General features: G+C 57.9%; 1 protein-coding gene across 6 annotated transcripts in view; it reads right to left on the bottom strand.

The window, feature by feature from the left end:
• Positions 1-2,599: 2,599 nt before the first annotated feature.
• The window catches only part of TACC2 (transforming acidic coiled-coil containing protein 2), a 166,591-nt gene continuing 149,926 nt past the window's right edge, over positions 2,600-19,264 (bottom strand). For all 6 annotated transcript variants that reach the window (XM_036027415.1, XM_036027416.1, XM_036027417.1 and 3 more), the window contains 7 exons: positions 17,414-17,557; positions 16,896-16,972; positions 13,572-13,615; positions 7,957-8,117; positions 7,641-7,747; positions 7,161-7,281; positions 2,600-3,103 (listed from right to left, as the gene is read on the bottom strand). In XM_036027415.1, coding sequence (XP_035883308.1) covers positions 3,038-3,103; positions 7,161-7,281; positions 7,641-7,747; positions 7,957-8,117; positions 13,572-13,615; positions 16,896-16,972; positions 17,414-17,557 — 720 coding nt within the window. In that variant the 3' untranslated portion in view covers positions 2,600-3,037. The remainder of the gene's footprint in view (positions 3,104-7,160; positions 7,282-7,640; positions 7,748-7,956; positions 8,118-13,571; positions 13,616-16,895; positions 16,973-17,413; positions 17,558-19,264) is intronic.

Here is a 19,264-nt window from a genome sequence, read left to right as displayed (position 1 = left end):
CCACCAAACCCGGCCCTTAGGAAGGGTTCCACCACAGCTCTGGACGCGTGGAGAACTGGGTGTGCCCATCCCTCGCCACTCTGTGCTCTGCTTTTGCACAGGGATGAGCACTGCATGTGTGTGAGGGTGCACAGTGCCCACGTGCTCACACTTGCACAGGTGCGTGTCTCTGTGTGGGCCGCGGTCACATCTCAGCAGATGTTTTTGCACAAACGGACAGATTCACTCCTTTTTTGTTGCTCCACCCCAGCTTCCCCAGCTACCTGCCCCTGGAATGCAGGGCCGCCTGTAAGATTTCATTGAAAGGGTTTGAACTACCCTGCCCTGGACCAGCTGGGATCCCTCAGGTACTTCCTTCCGAGGCACAGCTCAGAGCAGGCCTTGGGCGCTCTCTAGTGGCCACTCTAGGGAAATCCACGGAGTGCCAGGCTCCCTGTGGTTCCTAAGCAACACCCCTGCCCGGCCTTGGCTGGGCGGTCACTCCCTAGGGATCTGAGCTCAGGGACCTAGGACATTCAGCCCACCCCAAAGCCTTCCAACATGCATCCCCTATGGAGCTTCGGGGGCTGAGCTATTAGCCAAAGTCAAAGACAACAAGTACAAGTGAACGGAAATGACCCCGGCACTTTCCCTCAAAGCCCTTTCCTGGCGGTGCCCTGGGTGCGGGGAGGTGCTGTAACCCAGGGCCACAGGCCCAGACAGGTCGGAAGTCCGGGAGCAAAGGCCTTTGGGGGCTCAGACACCAAACCTCATGGGCAGGGCTCTCAGCTAGAACCCCCTCGTACCAGAGTCTCCCGCGCCATGGTTACAGGGGGATCCCGGTGGGACATCCACCTTCTTGAATGCTCCGGGGATGAGGGGCTCACTGCCTTACCCGGCTGCCCAGTCCAGCCCCCACTCTGACCGGTCACACGTTGGAGAGGCCGTGGGGTACACTGAAAACACACCCGACCTCGACTCTGGTTCTGTCTGGCACAGGCCAGCTCCGGGACCCCGGACACTCCTGACACACACACTGGCCTTGCGGTTCGGACCCTCCCCTGACCGCTCCTCCCCTGGCCCGTCGCCAGCCATGCAGAGGACCCCCTCCGAGGAGAACAGGGGGGCCAGAGAAGAGCCTCACAGACTCCCCCACGAGCCCTGGCACGGCCACTCCCTTAAGCGTTAAACCCTGGAAATGACATCGAGGCCTCGTGTTTCAGCTCCTGGCCCAGGAAAGCAGCCAAACGCCACCACGGCTGACATCAGGACATCACTGAGCAGAGGTTGCCGGGCAGTGGGACGAGGGAGGCTTAGGGTCCTGGTGCCCGGAGGGTGACGGTGGCACTGTCGCCTGAGCTTGTCTGCCGCATGGGGCCCAAGAGAACAGGCTGGACAGCACGGCTGTGTCTTTCTCCCCTGTGCTGCTGGGGGCAGCCAAGGCCACATGCCTCCTGAGTTACGGAGTAGACCCTCCCACCACTCAGGGCTGGGGGTGGCCCTACGCAGGGACAGCCCACAGCCACATGGCTGAATAGGAGGAAGGGCATTGGAGCCAAGGGCCATGGGGGTCTCCAGTCTAATTTTTAAGCTTACACCCCACACCACACACATCCCCTTGAACGGTACATCCACAGCCAAACAGCTGCTACCTATGAACATGCAACCTTATTTGGAAACAGGGTCTTGGCAGATGTCATCGAGGACACTGAGATCAGGCCACCCTGGGTTTGGGGTGGCATCCTGAGGAGAGGAAGGGGAGCTGCGTGAGGCAGAGAGGACAGAGCCACGTGAGGACAGAGGCAGAGACTGGAGGGACGCAGCCAGGAGCCAAGGCGTGCCGGGGACTGCCCCCAGGAGCTGGGGCGGAGGCATGGCTCGGTCTCTCCCTCGGAGCCTCCGGAGGGGGCCAGCCCCACTGACACTTGGATCTTGGGCTTCCAGCCTCCGGAAGTGGGAGAGGATCCGTTTATGTGGTTCGAAGCCTGTCAATTCGTGGCCATTTGTTACCCCAGTCCTGGGAAATAAGGACAGCTTCCCACCCCCTCACACCCCCAGCTTCCAACCTGGAGTCTCCGAGAGAGTCAGGAGCAATTAGGGAATCTCAGGGTGGTTACCTAGTGTGATCTCCACAGTGGCCCGGTGGCCTGCCTCCCACCTTCCCTATTCATGCAAAGGGGACGGACCCTCAGCGTGGACCTGGACACACAGAGGGGACAGAGGGGACAGAGGGGAGTGACAGCCTGCCGCTTCCCTGAGCCAATAACAGGAAGCGGTTCTGCCCCCTAAGGTCAAAGGGACTTTGTAAGAACGAAATCCAAGCTAATTCAATGCAGCCACTGAATTATTTAAGTAGCAAGTCAATACTTCCCATTAGCTTCCACTTACCAGCACAGCCCTGATAACAAAGGAGATGTCATTTAAGTCTATGGGCAAAGTCACACGTCCGGACGGAGGAGAGGGGAAGGCAGACCTGATAAGATGTAACAAAGATGAGAAAAGCCTCAGCCCCTTCCCAGGAAATAAAATCACAGCCACACGTATTGCCAAGATCCAAAGAAAAAAATTTATTTACAATAGAGAATTTCATTTTGAGACATGCATTTTCTTTCTTCTTTTTTTTCTTTTTTTTGTTTTTTTTTTTTAACAAATCAGCAAATGCAGATCAAGGTATTACACTCCTTAAGGCAAGAGTCCCTGTGCAAGCTGTACGTGTTCATGTGAAGTCCAGAAGCCGCTCACCCCGGGAACTCACGGACAGAGGGCAAGGCCAAGGTCAGTGGTGTGTGTTTTATTAGAGAATCAGACAGTCTCCCTGATACAGGAACTCTGAGGTCAACTTGCTATGAATTTATACTAGGAAAAACGCAAACCAATAGCAAGAAATTCCGATAGTCTCCTTAGTACTGCATACCATCCAGTCACCGTTATCTAGAGAGGGGACCCAGCAGTGCATACGAGAGAGTGAGAACAGGGCCTGTCCACGGGCCTGGCGGGACAGCAGTGTGCCGACGGTCATATTGCACGCAACGGTCAAGTCCGAACGTTTGGATCCGGGTTAGCTCTTCCCCATTTTGGCAATCAGTTCATCACAAATCTTGGTGAGTTCTTCTATCTCTTTATTCTGCAAGTGAAGACAGAAAAAGAGAAAAGATCGCTGAAATCTCCTGGTTGCTGGAAGTCAGGCCAATCGGAATGGTCATTGGGTTTTTAGGGGCATGGGGTGCTCCAGGCCGAACTTGGTCCCCCCGAGAAATGACCTGCAGACAAACGATCTATCGACATCCCAGCTCCAGCTGTGTGACCTTGGGCAAGTTGCTCAACTTCTCTGAGCCATGGTTTCCTTATCTCTAAAATGTGGACGCCACCCTCTGTCTCTCTGAGAATTAAGTGAGGTCAGAAATGCAACCTGTCCCCAGCACGGTGACCCGCACACAGTGAAGACCTCACTGGTCCTGGTGTTCTTCCCTTTATTTGCCCTTTTGAACACAGGAGGATGGGCTGGGTGGGCTCCGGGCGGCTCTTTTGAGAAATGCTTCGAGGAGGGGTGAAGTTATTCTACACGAATGGGGATCGCCGGCATCATTCAGAAGATGCCAAATGAGACAGGGCTGTGACCCAAGGGTCACAGAGGCTGAGGCCGAAGCTGATGGCTCAGGTGTCCCGCACGCCACACCTGGCCTGTCCTCTGACTCCCCATCATGGGGAACCAACCACAGGCTGATCTCACACTGATGACCCTGACCCGACAACCTCTAAGAAAGGGGGATCCGGCGGAATGACACGCCCCTTCAGCAGGAGGGGCTCAGCTGTGGGATGGGCTAGATGCCCACCTGATGCCAATGTGGCTGGCTGAACAGCCAACCTCAAATGGCCTTCCCTGAGGGGACTAGGTCTTTCCAGTATCATGGGGACATTTTGCAGCCAGCGTTTCTTCCAGGCCCCCTGGAAGCTGAGTCTGAACCACAGCCTGTCCCCTGAGGCTGTACGGAGGCCGCTCCTTGGAAACTTGGAACCTCCAGAGGCACGTTCCAGCCTGGAGCCCTGTGTGTGCCCGCACCCCACTCCCCCACCCCCCGGGCCACTCATCACTGTGCTGGTGCCTGGGGAGAATCGGCCTCCTTCGTGGAGGAGACAGTCAGCCCCCCGCCGGGAGGGGGCCCGCCGGCAGCACCGCCTCAGCTGACCTCCCCCCGCGAGTTTACGGCTCTGAGACACCCGTGGGAAGATGGGGCTCTTGTGGAAAGCCGCACCAACCACAGAGCCAGAAATAACTACTACAGCCACCGCCGCCGAGGCCGGGGCTGCTCCTGGTGACTTTGCATTTTATTGGGGCGCTTGGCAGGTGCCGGTCACCATGCTAAACACACCCCAGGCACTGTGGTCTCACTCAGTTCTCACCACAGGCCCTTCATGGAAAGCCCCCGCCCCCTCCTACTTTTCTGCACAGAGGCTGAGGCTCGGAGAGGTGGGGCGCCGTGCCGGCCAGAGGAGGCGAGCCCGGCACACATGTTCATGCTGGCCTGGCTCCTCGTGGGCCTTGCTGGGCCACGCATTACACGTGACATCTAGGGACTGGTGGCCGGCAGGCACGAGCAGACCCCCTGACTCTCAGTTCCTACACAGCCTCCCCTCGGCCCCTCTCACCATCGGCCTGACGCTGAGCCAACTGTCCATCGCAAAGCTCGGCTCCCCAGACAAAAATCTGCCACGGTCCCCACTGGGCAAAGGACTTCCCCGGGGGAATCCCGTGTTGGCATCTTTTAAATAAAAAATAAAAAATAATGGCTGGCGTAGCTCAGTGGATTGAGCTCAGGCTGCAAACCAAAGTGTCGCAGGTTCGATTCCCAGTCAGGGCACATGCCCTGGGTTGCAGGCCACGGCCCCCAGCAACTGCACATTGATGTTTCTCTCTCTCTCTCTTTCTCCCTCCCTTCCCTCTCTAAAAATAAATAAATAAAATCTAAAAAAAACAACAAACAGAGACTCTCCTCTGTGTCACGTACAGTCCTTGAGGGAAGAACTTGTGGGATTCACTCATTCTTCCTGAGCTTTCATTCAAGACAGAATTACGTTTCCAGATACGCTTGTATCTTCCCTGTTACCCAGTCCCGGGCAACCCACTGTCCTCCGTGCCTTGTTTACCAGGGAACTTAGCGTCACTTTCATTTCGCAACTGTACCGTCGGAGCAGTCCGGGCGCCTCGCGAGCCCCCATCCTGGTTCCCGTTTTGCCTCTATGCACCTGAACGGCACCAACGTGTTGCGATGGCAACACCATCCAATCCGGACGGAAGCAGGAGGGAATGACCTCCACCGTGTTTGCTGTATTTCTCAGCGAGAAACATTTGCTACACCACTGCCTTCATACCCCCAAATGGCTGAGAGTGTGGTCTTTAATTTACAGAGATATACCACTTTTCAAAAGTCACCAAACACGCCAGGAGTGGATTATCAACAGTCGAAGAATGAAAACAGACGCCCACTCAGCACTAACACTGAAGTGATTTTCAGTAAGTGCCGAGTGGGCGGGGGCTGGCATTGCACGGTGCTGACCGTGCTGCTTGTCTCCATGGTAACTGCCAAGAACAACAGTCAGAGCCTGCAACATAGAGGTGGTTGAGCATAGTCCAGGCTTTCTTTTCTTTGGTAAAAACACAATTCTAACCCTGGCTGGTGTGGCTCAGTGGATGGAGTGCTGGGCCTGTGAACCAGAGGGTTGCCGGTTCGATTCCCAGTCTGGGCGCGTGCCTGGGTTGAGGCCCAGGTCCCTGGTGGGGCCACTCAAGAGGCAACCACACATTGATGTTTCTTTCCCTCTCTCCCCCCGTCCTTTCCCCTCTCTCTAAAAATAAATAAATAAAATATTTAAAAAATACAATTGCATGACATTCAACTTCCCAGTGGCCATCTGTCTTTTTCATCCCAAGAGGAACAGGAAAGAAGGAAAGTGACCCAGGGACACGAGTTTCTGGCCGTTTGAATTCTAGGTGACGGGGGGCTGTGCTGCACCCTGGGACGCCGAGGCAGCTGGAGGCTGGGATGCTGTCAGACTAGACCTCAGGGAACTCCGTTCCGTCACTGGAGACCTATAATTCTCGGGGCCAGAGGGCACTTTCTAGGTGTTCCGGTTCAACCCTCCAATATTACAGACCTGGACACCGAGGGGAAGGGCGAGGCTTGCCCGGGGCCCTGACAGATGGCGGGGGCGGGGGGTGGGGGTGGCGAGGACCCAAGTCTCGCGAGCCCCAGGGCGTGTCCTGATGTCACGCGGCTGAAGTGACAGGTAGTACCTGCCGCTGTGGAGATCCGTGTTGCTTGGCCCAGGTCCCCCCCGGGGACCTCAGCTGGTACCACCGGGATCTTGCTGGGTATGGGCTCCTCGGGGGGGCCAATCCGAGGGTAGCTGGGTGCTGCTGGGTCAGCAGAGGCCATTTGGGAGACATGCTGGACTCCTGAGGCCATCTGTCTACAAAGGACCCCTGAGCACTGCCCGCCAGGTCCCAGTGCACGAGAAGTGCAGCCAGCTTAGGCGCCTGGGCTCCTGGGTGCCGTCCCGGGGCACGCACCCTAAGGCTCAGTCAGCCGAGCAGAATCAGGCTGCACATCTGGAAACACGCCTAGGGAGGGGGCCTGCCGCCCCCTCCCCTGTCCCGCACTCAGAGTGATGGCACTCCCGGGCAAAAGGGGCTTCTCCCTAGACACCCAGGGAGGGCGTGTGCTGTGGACTGGGAACTAGATTGAAAATCAGGAAACTTGGGGCCAGGCAGGGGGACCTCAGGAGGACCCCTCCCCACCCCCCAGGCAAATAGGAGGACACAGCCCGTTTTCTGCACCTACCCGCTGTCCTGGTGGGTCCCTGGTGGGTCCCATCCACTCACCAGTAAGCACACTGGATGTGGTGGTTAAAGTACAAGGTAGGTGCTTAAATATCGGACAGGTAAATGAATGTTGAAAAGGAACGAAAACCAGCAACAAACACCAAGGCGGAGAGCTATTCCCAGACCAGCAGGAAGGAGGCCAGTCTGAGGGCGGGACGAAGCCGGCTCTTCCAGGAAGCAGCCGGGATATACCCCTGAGGCCCCAGTGCACCCTGGGAGCCCCGCAGGGCAAGCCCAGCCTCGGTGCCCCTGAGGGTCTGGCCGGCCTGTCTGCACGCAGGCCACCGCCCCCGGCCCGTACCTTCTGCTCCAGCGTCCTCTCCAGGGCATCCACGCGCAGCTGCTCCTTCCGCAGGCTGGCCTGGTAGGCAGCCTGCTCCTGCTGGGCCTTGCCCCGGACCTGGGCGATCTCAGCGTTCGCCCTGTGGGAATGGGGGGGTGGGGGACTCAGAAATCATCACCCTTGAGTGTACACGTCTCCAGCCTTCCTCCTCCCAGCTCAGGGCGGGGGTAGGGGGGAATGGCCTGGCTCCAGCTCCCACCAATGAAGGCCCAGCACAGGCGCCCACGAGATCCCCCATCCTGAACCCCACCCTCACGACGCCCAGGTGCTCTGAAAATTACAGCACGCGGTCTCCACTGATCAGAATGCATCAGAACCGAGTGCAATCTTATCCCGAACCCTACTGAACTGCACCCAAAAAATGCACACGGTCCCCAGGCCCATGCCAGGGGGGCCGTCGGAGCTGCCGGCCAGCCCGGGAGCAGCGCCGGCTGTTACCTGTCCAGCTTCTCCTCCGCGTGCACCTTCAGGGCCTGGTACCTCTGCTCCTCCTTCTTCACCCGGGACAGGTACTCCTGTGCACACTTCTTCAGCACCTCTTCGTTCTGACACGACAGAGGACAGGGGTCGAGCCCACGGGTGAAAGGCTGAGGGCTGCTGGGCACCCCAAGGACCCTCTGATGAGGGTGTAACCCAGACGGCCAAGGCTGACTCCCCAGCCTGCGACGATGGCCTTCCGGAAGCCCTGGCCGTTCGCCCCCCCCCCCCCCCCGCCCACCTGCCCCACCCCACGCGTCCCCGGACACAAACGCACCTTGCGGAAGCCCTCCAGGACCTCCTTCATCTTCTCGTACCTCCTGAAGAGGTCCGCCAGCGATTTCTCCACGGAGTTCAGGTCAGCCAGGGCCTGCTCCTTCTCCAGAACCAGCTGCTGGACCGTTTGGTGGGAGGCCGACTTCTCCCTCTGTTCATCCTCTGGCGGGAGACACAGGCACGAGACCATGGAGCCCACAGAATCCGAGCCCGGTCTCGGGCCAGCAAGGCCTCAGCCTGACCTGTGGGCATCTCAGACTCGGGAGAGACCTGTCCCTTGAGCCCACCCAGGCTCTGCATCTAAAGGAATGAACCCCATGGTCCCTGCATCCCAGGCCTGGACCTGTGCAGTAGTAGATGGGGTGGACGTTAGCCATTGCTCTGTGACCTGACCGGTGCAGCCCCATAAAAACTACTACACTGGAGACCCCAGTGGCTCCACATGGTGGCTGACGGCAAATAAACAGACCCACGGGTGAAAAACAGAAGATCACCGCTGGGCTCTGTGCTGGGCAAAGGGACAAGGTCCTGTCGTCTCAAGTGTCAAGGTCAAGAGATGGTCACTGAGAAAAGAAAGTCTTCTTCACCCTTAAAACATCCCATGGAGCTGCTTCTGTCAAATGAGTCTCTCAGTTTCGTACAAAAGAATTAAGTTCTGGCCCGGTTCCGAGTGGCTGGTCCCGGTGAATGGGACTGCCCTGTCCCCAACCCCATGTCTCCAGGCCACCACAAACTAACGTTCTGCAAGAACATTGCAAAAACCGCCCAGACTCGTGCGAAAGGCTCTCTCTGACCATGCTACGAAACACAGCTGCTGGCCCGCATGGTGCACGCCATCTGCTGACCCAGGACTGGTCCGGGTGGGCCGGGAGCCATTTGTTGTGATCTGTCTATGTAGGGGACAGCCCCCACGCAGACCCGTCCCTCTGAGCCCAGGTCACCTGAGTCACCTGGAATGGTGCTGCCTGCTGGGGACCGCCTCCGCATGCCGCCAGCGCCTGCTGCTCTCTTTATGTAACGTTCCCTCGCCAGCACCTAGTGCCCGACTGGGCGCCCAGAAATCCAAACCGGGTCTCCTCCCTCCTGCTGAGCACCCCCAGGGGCCTCCCCTCCACCCCTGGCCCGGGAGCACAGTCCCACTCCTTCCCCAGACACGAGGCCCTCGGCCCCTGCCCTCCCCGCCCCCAGGGCACGGGGCTGCTGTGTCCTCTGTCAGGAACACGGGCCACAGAGCTGCCAGGGCCCCAGCCTCCCTCAGGCCTCTGATCCCAGGTCACCCCCCTACCCGGAGACCCCTTCTCCGGACACCCGTGGGAAACGCCTCCTCTCCACTCTCTCGTCCCGTGATCGCTTCCCAGCAGTGCCCTCTCCTCCTCCTTACATCGCACACACATGCACGGTGTGCCCACGGGCACGTCTGCCGGAGGACCCCGAGTTGGTTTCGCCCACTGCCCTGTCCCAGGGCCTAGGGCAGTGCCTGGCTCACAGGACGACTCAACGCACACCCGTGCAGTGGGCGGACGCGTGACGCTTCGTCACGTCCCCGGGCAGGCTTCTAATCTCCACTCGCAGCAGGCGAACGGGGTCCGAGGGGCTACGTCACCTCACCGGGCCACTGTGGCAGCTGCCGAGTCAGGCCCAGCCCCACAGCCGTGCTCGGGACCACACGTGTGCACAGGCCTCTGAGTGACGGGCCCAGACGGAAGCCGCTCCCTCCCGGCAGGGGGATGCTGCTGTGGGTCCTTCCCCTTTAGACTCCCAACAGACCCCGGTGAGGCACACCCGGTGAGGGGTGTGTCTGTGTGTGTGTGTGTGTGGTGCAGAGGAGTGCGGAACAGCGGCCACAGCTCTAGGCCCACCACAGACTTGCTCAGAAGTCCCGCCTTTCCGGGTCCTAGGGGCTCATTTCCCAAAGAAGGGGCCCTCCCACCTGAGCTGGGATCCAGATCAAGGGGGCATGGTTCTACCACAGGCTGGCGAAGCCCTGTCCCCCCGCCCGGTGCGTGCAGGTTCGGTAGGTCTCGGAGAGGGCTGAGAACAGGGGTCTGTGGCCCGTTCCCAGGTGCACGGATCACACTGGGAGAACGGCGGGCCTGGAAGAGGCCGATGACCCCTCTGACCCTGCCTCTCAGAGCCCCCCGACCCCCTCCAGAACAGTTGGGGGAGAACCCAGTGCCAGAGCCTGAAGGTCCAAGCTCAAGTCCTGCCTCTGGGGCCGCCCCGCTGTGTGGTCTGGGGCAGGGTGTCGAACCTCTGTCTGGGTCTCCTTCCCGGAAATAGGGATCCCAGGGCCGAGCTCATGGCCCTTGGGGGCAGATCAAACAAGAAAACGTGTGCAAAGCCTCCAACACGCAGTGAGAACTGGGTTCAGTGGGCCGGCATCAGCGGCATCACTGGCAGTGGGAGCTGGCGGGAGGTCAGGTCACCGTGACCCGCGGAGGCGGAGCCTCACGCAAGGCAAGAACAGAACCGCCAGCAACCTGCCTGCTGCACGGGGGGCACCTAAAAGGGAGGGCATGGCACCGTTCCGCCAGGAGCCAAGTATTTCTCATTCTCTGAATCGGAGCCACACTCCCCCAGTCCTCAGCACGCTGCACAATGCACACTCTGGGCCGGCGTGAGGGCCTGTATACGTTTCACTTGGCTCGCAGAGGAGCCGTTTGTCGAACAGGGCCCCTCCGATTTCCTGGATCGGAGACTCCGTCTGCCTCGGGTTTCCTCTCCTCCCCGCGCCACCCTGGTAAAAATAGAATTTCCCAGCTCCAGGGAGACCCAGGGGTCCAGGGGTCGGGAAGGCTTCACACATCTTTTTGTCAATTACAGGAAATCAGCCCCAAACCCAACAGGCTCCGGACTTAACAACCCAGCAATGCCCCTGGAGACTTTCCTGGCTTTTTTCCAGGACAAACGTGATGGAACCACACGGGGAGACAGCCAAGGCACAAAAGCGAAAGTAACAAAAACAGAAAAGCAAACAAACAAACAGAGGTTGCAAAGGGCAGGTGTCAAATTAGGTGAAAAGCATTTACTTACCAGGCTTGCCTGTTTTTGTTTTGCAAGCGAAGGGGCAGAAGCAACAGAAAACGGAAGCAAAACAGATAATCAGGGCAGTTGTTAGGAAAGCAGAAAAAAAACCGCCTGCAACCACCTGCGACGGGGAGGGCACGGGGTCTGTCTGTCCTGAGTTCTGCATGTTCGGTGTTCCGGCTGAAAGCATTCTCTTTGGGAACTCGGGGTGGGAAGGGACACTGATGGCAGGCTGATGTCACGCTGGCGTGGCGCATCTGAGACGGTTAGACCAAAGCCACGGAGCCAGGGAGGGCTAGCTAGTGCGGGTGGGCGGACACTGGTGTTAACTTCAACACGCTGTTCTAGTCCCCCTGGGCCCGCATGGCCGAGCTCTCTGGGCCTGAGTTTCCCCTTCCTCAAGGAATGCTGGTTAGGGGGACGCAAACGAGAAGACCGATATGGAATCCCGATGAGGCGTGTGGATGGGCGGCCCCCCCACAGGGAGAGACTCGTGGCCTGCCCAAGGCCACAGTGAGTCCCAGCCGTGCCTTGGCCCGCATCCTCCGTCCTCTACAAGGACACAAGGACCTCAACATCTACGGCGGCCCTGATCAGTGACCTGTGGCAGTGATGGACAACCACAGATGTGCCACCTTTCTAGTGAGGCCAGCTCTGGAAACGTGAATGACGGAGGGACAGGAAAGGGATGCGTGAGGCCAGGGAATGGGGAATGGGGACACCGTGAGCCCCCCATCCAGAGCGACCATGCTGTGGTGTCCAGCTAGGGACACTGCAAAGGTCTCACAAAGCCAAGTGTGAGACCAGCTCCCCCCCCCCCCCAGTGAAAGTGCTCCAAAGGGGTGAGCTCATGGCTGTGGAAGAGAGGAGCCCTCGGCCAGACACACCAGCTCTCCTGGGCTGGGGGGGGGGGGGGAGGCGGGGGAGAAGGGAGGGAGGCACTGGCGGGGACAGGGGTGGGCTGGGAGTGGCCGTGGTTGCTGGGATCGGGGTTCGGACACTCCTCAGATCATCTGGAGCTGACATCGCTGTTCTGACTACTCTGCCCTGCCAACACGTGGCCCGGAAAGCGTCAGAGCGGACTCGTCTCGTCGCCTCAAGGACAGGCCATCTACTCCCCTCCGGGGAGTCCTGCTCCTCGGGTTTTCAAGAGGGAATGTCTTCTATCAAAACTGCCAGCCGATTGGAAGATGAAGACTCAGGGCAGCCCCTCCCGGCAGCAACAGCTCCAGGCCTCTCACCCGCCCCCCCGCCCCATTCAATATCGTCATCGCCAAGAGAAACACAGAAACGCGTGACTCCGGGGCACAGACCGGCGCTTCTGGACGAGCCACCGTCGGTGTGAGTGGCGGGTTCATGCCCCCGGACCCCGGGAGGCCCGAAGGCTGTGCGGGGCTTGCCGAACGCCGTGCCTTGGAAGACATAAATCCTTCCTCCCGGCCACTTTCACCGGCAGTTTCGATGCCAAAGTTTTGTGTTTCATCTCATCCATACGTATTTGAGAATTCCTCTATCAAGTTAATAAAGAGGTCTGATTTGATGGGAAACAGGCGCCAGGCGGCCGATCTGTACAAACACCCGCATGGGCTTCCCCCCAGGCTCGGGGAGAAACGGCCTTTATGCTAATAAATCAAAGTTAAAGCTCCTCTAATGGAAAGCACTCAACTGGCAGCCTCCTCCTCCTCACCCCCCAGGCTACTCCCACGTGAATCTCGGGGGAGGCCGGAGAGGCGGCGTGACACACGCCCCAGTGTTTGAGGCCGAGGGTCCTCTGGCAGCAGAGTCGAACCTGGACACAGAGGCCACGGTTTGCAGAGAGCTGGCATTTTCACTCCGCACGTCCTTAGGGGGGAGGGTCTTCCCACAACCGGTATGGTGGAGCTCAGTAAATGAACAGATAGATAGATAAACGAAAACTCCCCCTCTGGAGAGGGTCCAGAGCGTCCTTTTTGAAAAGTGATCATTCGTGTTAAAACTTGGGCTTAAGAACTTCTGCAAGATCTTTTTCTCATTCATTATTTAAAAAAAAAAAAAGGCCCTGGCCGCCACGAGGCCTGTTGAGAGGGACGCTGAGCCGTGTGCCCCAGCTCAGTGAGAAGGTGGCGCCTGGGATCAGGTAACAGGGTCTGCCGCGTCGCAAGGGAAGAGCGGGGGTGGGCGGCTGCACAGCCGCAGCTCTGCTGCCCTTGTCCGAGACGCCTGCGTGAACAGGCCGAGTGGGTATTTGTCACTTACGTCTAAACTACTTCAGGGTTCAGGGATTTGACTGCTGGTTTCTCCAATGAGCGAAACAGGCCCCAAACGTCCCAGGAACCAGCCCCCATCCCTTTTCCCCAGCGGGTGGGCAGTCCTGGCCGGGTCAAATGGTGGCCACCGAGGTGGCCGTCAGGGTTTCCCACAGGCACAAATAGTGGTGAGGGACATCCGAGCAGGTGTTTCCTGGGGGGCCCCAGCTCTCCATCCCGGGGCACGGACCACAGGGTCTGACGGGCGTCTAAGGGGGCCTGATCCGAGTCTCCATCCTCAAAGCCCTCCCCGTAGTCTGGAAACCTCAGGGCAGGCCTGAGTCCTGCCAGGCACGGCACCCACCTATCATCTGAGCGATGGTCTTCTCGTACTCGGCCACTATTTTCCTGTAAGAGAAGCGAAAACGTGTTGGGACCATGACAACAGAGCAGCCTTTAATTTCCCACGGGGCCCCCGTGCCAGGCGTCAGCAGCCTGACCCATGTCAGCTCAAGAAGACGAGTCTTATCTGTCCTGGGTGGCTCACACCCCCAGGGCCACCTCTGACCTCAGCCCTCTCCTTGCACACCCAGGTAGGTGCCTTTCCCTAGAGCACAGCTCTGGACACGCCACTTCCTGTGCAAAACCTTCAACATCCCCCCACTACCTACTAAGGAAAAAATAAAGCCAAACCTGTAGCCTGACCATCCAGCCTTCCACAGCCCAGGCCCACTCTTCCTCATCAGCCTCACCTCCCGCCACGCCGTCTCATGAACACAGTGGAGAACGAATGATCTCTTGTTTGCTCTGGACTTTCCCACCTCCGTGCCCTTGTCCGGGTTGTCCATGTCCCTTCTCTACTTTCACCTTTCACAGTCTCTGTTTCTCAAGGCCCAATGCAAATGCTTCCTCTTTCAGGAAGCCTTCCCTGATTTCTCCTGCAAACTCTCTCACATTTTATCTGACTCTTCTTCCAGCATCTCGCACAGAATACGAGTGGAAGAATCATGGCATGTGAGTGGAAGCTCCTCAAGGCCCACGGCCATGTCTTAGTCACCTGTGTGTGGTGGGGAGGGGCAGGCGGAGGAAAGGGTAGCACTTCTTGGATAGTAGTGATAAACAGAAGCTACGAGAAAGCACTAAGGTCCCTTGTGTGTAAGACCACCTCACTGCCGTCCACCGGTGGGAGGACCCAGGAGTGAAGAAGCCCCTCCTCCCGAGTCAACCTTCCGGAAGGAGCCTCTTGAAAAAGACTTGGGGGTTCCACCTACAATATCCAATAATTATTCTCCACGGGGAACCAGGAGCTGCTGACCACCCACAGACCCAGGGCCTGGGTTCCAGCCGACCCCCACCCCAGCTGTGTGACTCAGACTAGCCAGTCACAGGCCCTGGGGGCTCCGCTTGGTCCCCAGCACAGGGAGCAGGCACCTCCATTCGGAATTGCAGGGCTGTGGGGAATTAAACCAGGTTACAAGGGGCCAGAAAAGCAGAGGGCCGTCTGCAAAGGTCTCGTAGCTGCCCTGGCTTTCTGACTGAGGCCCCTGGGCCGGCACTTCCCCCCGGGGCAGACCCACAACAAGAAGGTGACCGTGACAGGAGCCCACTCGGGCTCTTCCTCACCCTACCCAGAAGCCTGTCTTCTGTGTTTTCTCTGGTGGAACGACATCTCCTTGTATCTGAGAACCAGAAACCGGCAATGAAGCTCCGCAGCTGTCCCATTGCAACCATGACCCCCGAGGACACAGGCTGGCCCTCGGCAGGAGAGGGACCTGTCCTCTCAGAGTCACGGCACAGGCCCGGAAGCAGGGAGGGAGCAGAGCCCGGTTTCCACCTGGTCTGGGTCCCGAGGGTGACGGGGCCGGCCCTGGGGCCGTCAGACACTAGCGCGGCGGTGCCAGCGGGGGACACGTGAAATCCTATCACACCGGGAGGTACCTATGGGTATGACTCCCCCAGGAGATGAAAGGCGTTGGGGAGCTCCCAGCCTGCCCTGTGTTCTCTGCCTCATTTCAGGGCAGGCAGAGAACTAAAACTACCTGTTCCCTCCCCACTACCCTCCCGCCCCCCCCAAAAAAAGAAGAAGAAAGCAATGTAAAAAGAATGCACCCACAGGGCCTCCGTCTGAACGTGAACTAGCACAGTCACGTTAGCCTCCAGGAGTGGTCCCGAAGGCCTCGGCTGAAAGAACAAACACACAGAATTTTTAGGAAGGTATCACCGTATTTTTGGACCATAAGACACGCCTAGGTTTTAGAGGAGGAAAATAGGAAAAAAAATTTTGAAGCAAAAAATGTGGTGAAATATTTAATAACATAATATTTCACCAATGTAAATGCAAACAGAACTCAACGGCAGCATTAACCACCATTATTCCTCCCAAATTGGGAGAGGGGCGCGTCTTATAGTCCAAAGAATACGGTACTTGACCTAGGAAACAGGGGGTATGATTACCCAGTTTACTTGCTACTCAATATGCAATTGATTTTGATAATAAATGAACCCCTGCTGTCGCAGTGAGATGCCCTATGAATGTACTAATTCTCCAACTGATTTCTAAACGTTCATCCATTCCTTTACTCCCAACTTGGAGGAGGAAGGAACCCTGCCATGGATTTTCAGCACAGCACAGCACAGACCTGCCTTGTGACAGGGACCGTGCTGTCATCCCTGCCTTCTCTTGCAGCTGAAACACCCGAGAGGCGACCCAGCCGGAGCGGAAGGAAGGCAGGGAGAAAACACGCACCGTGCTTCCGAGGCCGCGACACCCCAGGGGAAGTGCTAGCCCCACAGACGGTTTCTCGGTTTCCAAGACGACGAGAAATGCAGGAAGGAAATAAAGGGGACAAGGGGCAGCGGACGTGAGAATAAGGGAGGTGGGCCGCTGATGGGTACAGGAGAGTCTGGGGTTTGGAGTCAGAAAGGTGAATTCGGACTCATGCTCTTCTACCTAGAAGCTCCAGGACCGTGGGCCTGACCTCGCTGAGCCTCCTGCTGTCAAACAGAGCTGACCGTCCTTCTATAGAGCCGGGGGGAGATGCGGAGACCGTGCAGCCCGGGCCACGCCTGGCATGTGGCAGGCACTATTAACGTGGTATCAACACGCATATTAACACGGTAGCTATCCCACGCCTGTTACGAAAGCAGCAACTGAAAATAAATCCTTCAAATGAAATTCGGGAGAAAACCTAAATGTTTACCCACGGAGACTAGTGAAATTGATGATGTTATAACTGCATGAGGACTATTGAGCAATAGTTAAACAATGAGGTGGAGATGTAGCAAAACTGTCCCAGGTATGCTAAGTTACAAAGGAGTGTAGAATCACAGATATCTCCACTTTTGAAGAAAAAAGGAGCCTCTACGGGTAATGTGCACATTTGCCACGAGAAATGGAACGTTCTGGGAAGAAGTCGCCAGAAATGGTGACCGGCAGATGCCTGAGGGGTGCAGGGCTGGAGGCCACTGGGTAAAGAAATTCGTTTTTTCACGGTATGTACATTTACTGCAGGATTTAACCTACACCCTTGTGATTTTAATCACAAGTAGAACAGTAAAAACACTTCCGTGAAAATGTGAACCTTGGTAATACAGAACAGATCACTTCTACAGAAGACACTATTCGTGGGCCACACCAGCTCCACGAGTGACCAAACCACGGGGACAGGGGCCCGAGCACCACACTGACCTCATCTCCATCACTTCCCGCCGGCTTTCTTCATATTTCTCCTTCCACTCGGACACCTCTCTCTCCTTGGCTAGGATCTGGCCCCAGGGAGAAGAAGAGAAAGGTGAGCCCCCAGTGAGTGAGTTCAGATCTGAGTGATTCGCCGACTGAGACAAGGAGACAGGAGGCAAACGTGGGGTTAATGTCTCCTACATCAAATAACAATTGCATTCAGAGAACTTCACGGAGCACGAGAGACAAACAAGCCAGACCTCAGGCCTTCACAGTGCCCACTAAAGGCACGTGCTTTTTGTTACAAATCAAGCAAGACCACAGACACTCGTTCAACAGTTGTGTCCAGAAGGTCAAAACCCACAGTTTGCCGCCCGTCCACGCCAGCAGGGGTCACAGGAGAACGTCAGTGTCCAAAGATGGACATGGGTATGTATATTTATTTACACGTGGCAGACACGGGAGCCTTTCCCCGGGCAACCCGAGCTGGCCTTGGCCTCGCCCAGGCCACACCCATGCCGCTGTACCTCTGCTCTGGCGACCTGCAGGGCGGCGTCCAGGTCGGGCGGCTGGAACAGGAGGCCCGAGGGCTTCTCCACCTCGGCGGTCCCGATGCGGGAGTACAAGGCTGTTTTGGAGATGGGGACGTCTGGCGGGTGAGCAGCTTCTCTCTGCGGAATGAGTTTTAATTAGAAAAAAAAAGTTACCCTCCATCCTATGACAAAGAGGACTTCATTCATCCTCTCGTGAATGGGTCAGTTGTATGGTTTGGAAACAGAGAACATCCAAAGTATGAGAAAATGCTGGGACTAATGGATGGGGGGGATGGCGGACACAGTCTATGGAAATCGATCATTCTGCACCTGGGCAGGTGGACAAAGGGGCTGATGGAGGAGGCCTCCCCCACGCCCAGCCCTCGGGGTCCAGCGTGTCTGGTGCCCGCTTATCGCTGCCATTTATCAGCTGCCGAGGCATTTAGGCACAGCGCGTAAGAACTGAGCTCCTGTTCTGCAGGGCCCCCTTGCCAGATAAAAACCTGACGTGAGCGACGTGGAATCCCAGTCTGCGCTTGCCTAGCTAGTCTCCAGTAACGGCAGAGCTGATCATTTTTATAAGACGGTCCACCTGCCAATCCAGGGGGCGGGGCATGCGGTGAGCTCCGTTGGAGAGGATACGGCTCACACAGAGCTTCAGGCCTACCGGAGCTGCCAACCCCCATCACCTTCCACAAGCTAGTTCCCGGCTGCCCGAAGGCAAGGGTTCAGTTGGAGCTACGTGGCCTTCGGCCCGTTGTGTCCTTGGGGAAACCGAAACCCGGATCACGGGCAATATCCACCTTTGCGGACGAGGCCATCCACAAGCGGTGGCGTTCCCCGCGCCCTCTAACTGATCCCGGATTGACGGTCCTCCCTCGACAGAGGGGGAGGTCTGCGGTCCCCCACCCCTCCCCCCCTTTGCACAAAACGCTCAGCAGTCGCCAACACGCTGGAAATGCGGTGTTAGGAGCATCCCCACCCAGCACAGCCCGGAGTCAGTCCCGTTCCACGGCGCCAGGAGCGCCCAACCCGTCGTCCTCTCAGTCCTATTCATCAACCTCCCGGCGGCCGTGGCTGCCGAGGCCAACCTCCGCCCTGGTTACGAGCGTCCGGTGCCATGCTAAGCGGTGGTGGTCTGGCAGGCACGGTGGGCTGACTGCTTCTTCCTCGGGAATGTGCGAGAAAAAGCGAACGGTGAACAGAACCCCGTGGCGTGGCAGACAGACAGAGATCTGGGGGAAGAACGGTGCGGACTCCTCTTGTAAGTGGCAGCAGATAAGATTAAGGAACCAACAGGCACCGGGAAGGGGGTGCACCCGAAGGCATCTGGGCAGAATTTCTCTCTTTGGTCACGAGAACAGGCATGATCCCCCCCTGCCCCCCACCACCGTATCCGGGAAAGTGACCCTGAGACGGCCAAGGGAAGTGGGGAGGAAGTTGAATGGATAGGACTGGAGGCTCCCGGGTGAGTTAGGGCCGGTTAGTCGTGCGCATGCGCAGTGCACTCAACGGTCCAGGCCGTCCTGGAAGGGAGCCCTGTCCTCGGGTTTCACTGCCCCTGCCTGGCCTTGCGCGCTGGGACCCGAATGGTGGCAACGGCTGGTCAGAGAGGGGGGCGCACAACCCTCGTCCAACCAGACCCTGGAGACACGTGCCCAGGAGAGAGCTTTTTGGCCTCGGGTCCTAGACAAGCCCGGGACAGGGTGCTGGGCCAGAACACAGGTAGGTGCACAGCCCTCAGGAGCAGGCGGGGCGGCCTCTTGGGGAAAAAAGCCACTGGCCGGGGCAGGGCCTCTCCGGTCCTGTGCACGGGAGTTTTAAGTATTTTAAAAGTTCTCCCTG

Source organism: Phyllostomus discolor, chromosome 5 (genome assembly GCF_004126475.2).
Source record: "Phyllostomus discolor isolate MPI-MPIP mPhyDis1 chromosome 5, mPhyDis1.pri.v3, whole genome shotgun sequence".
NCBI classification, from domain to species: Eukaryota; Metazoa; Chordata; class Mammalia; order Chiroptera; family Phyllostomidae; genus Phyllostomus; species Phyllostomus discolor.
This window is presented reverse-complemented; position numbering and strand designations above follow the sequence as displayed.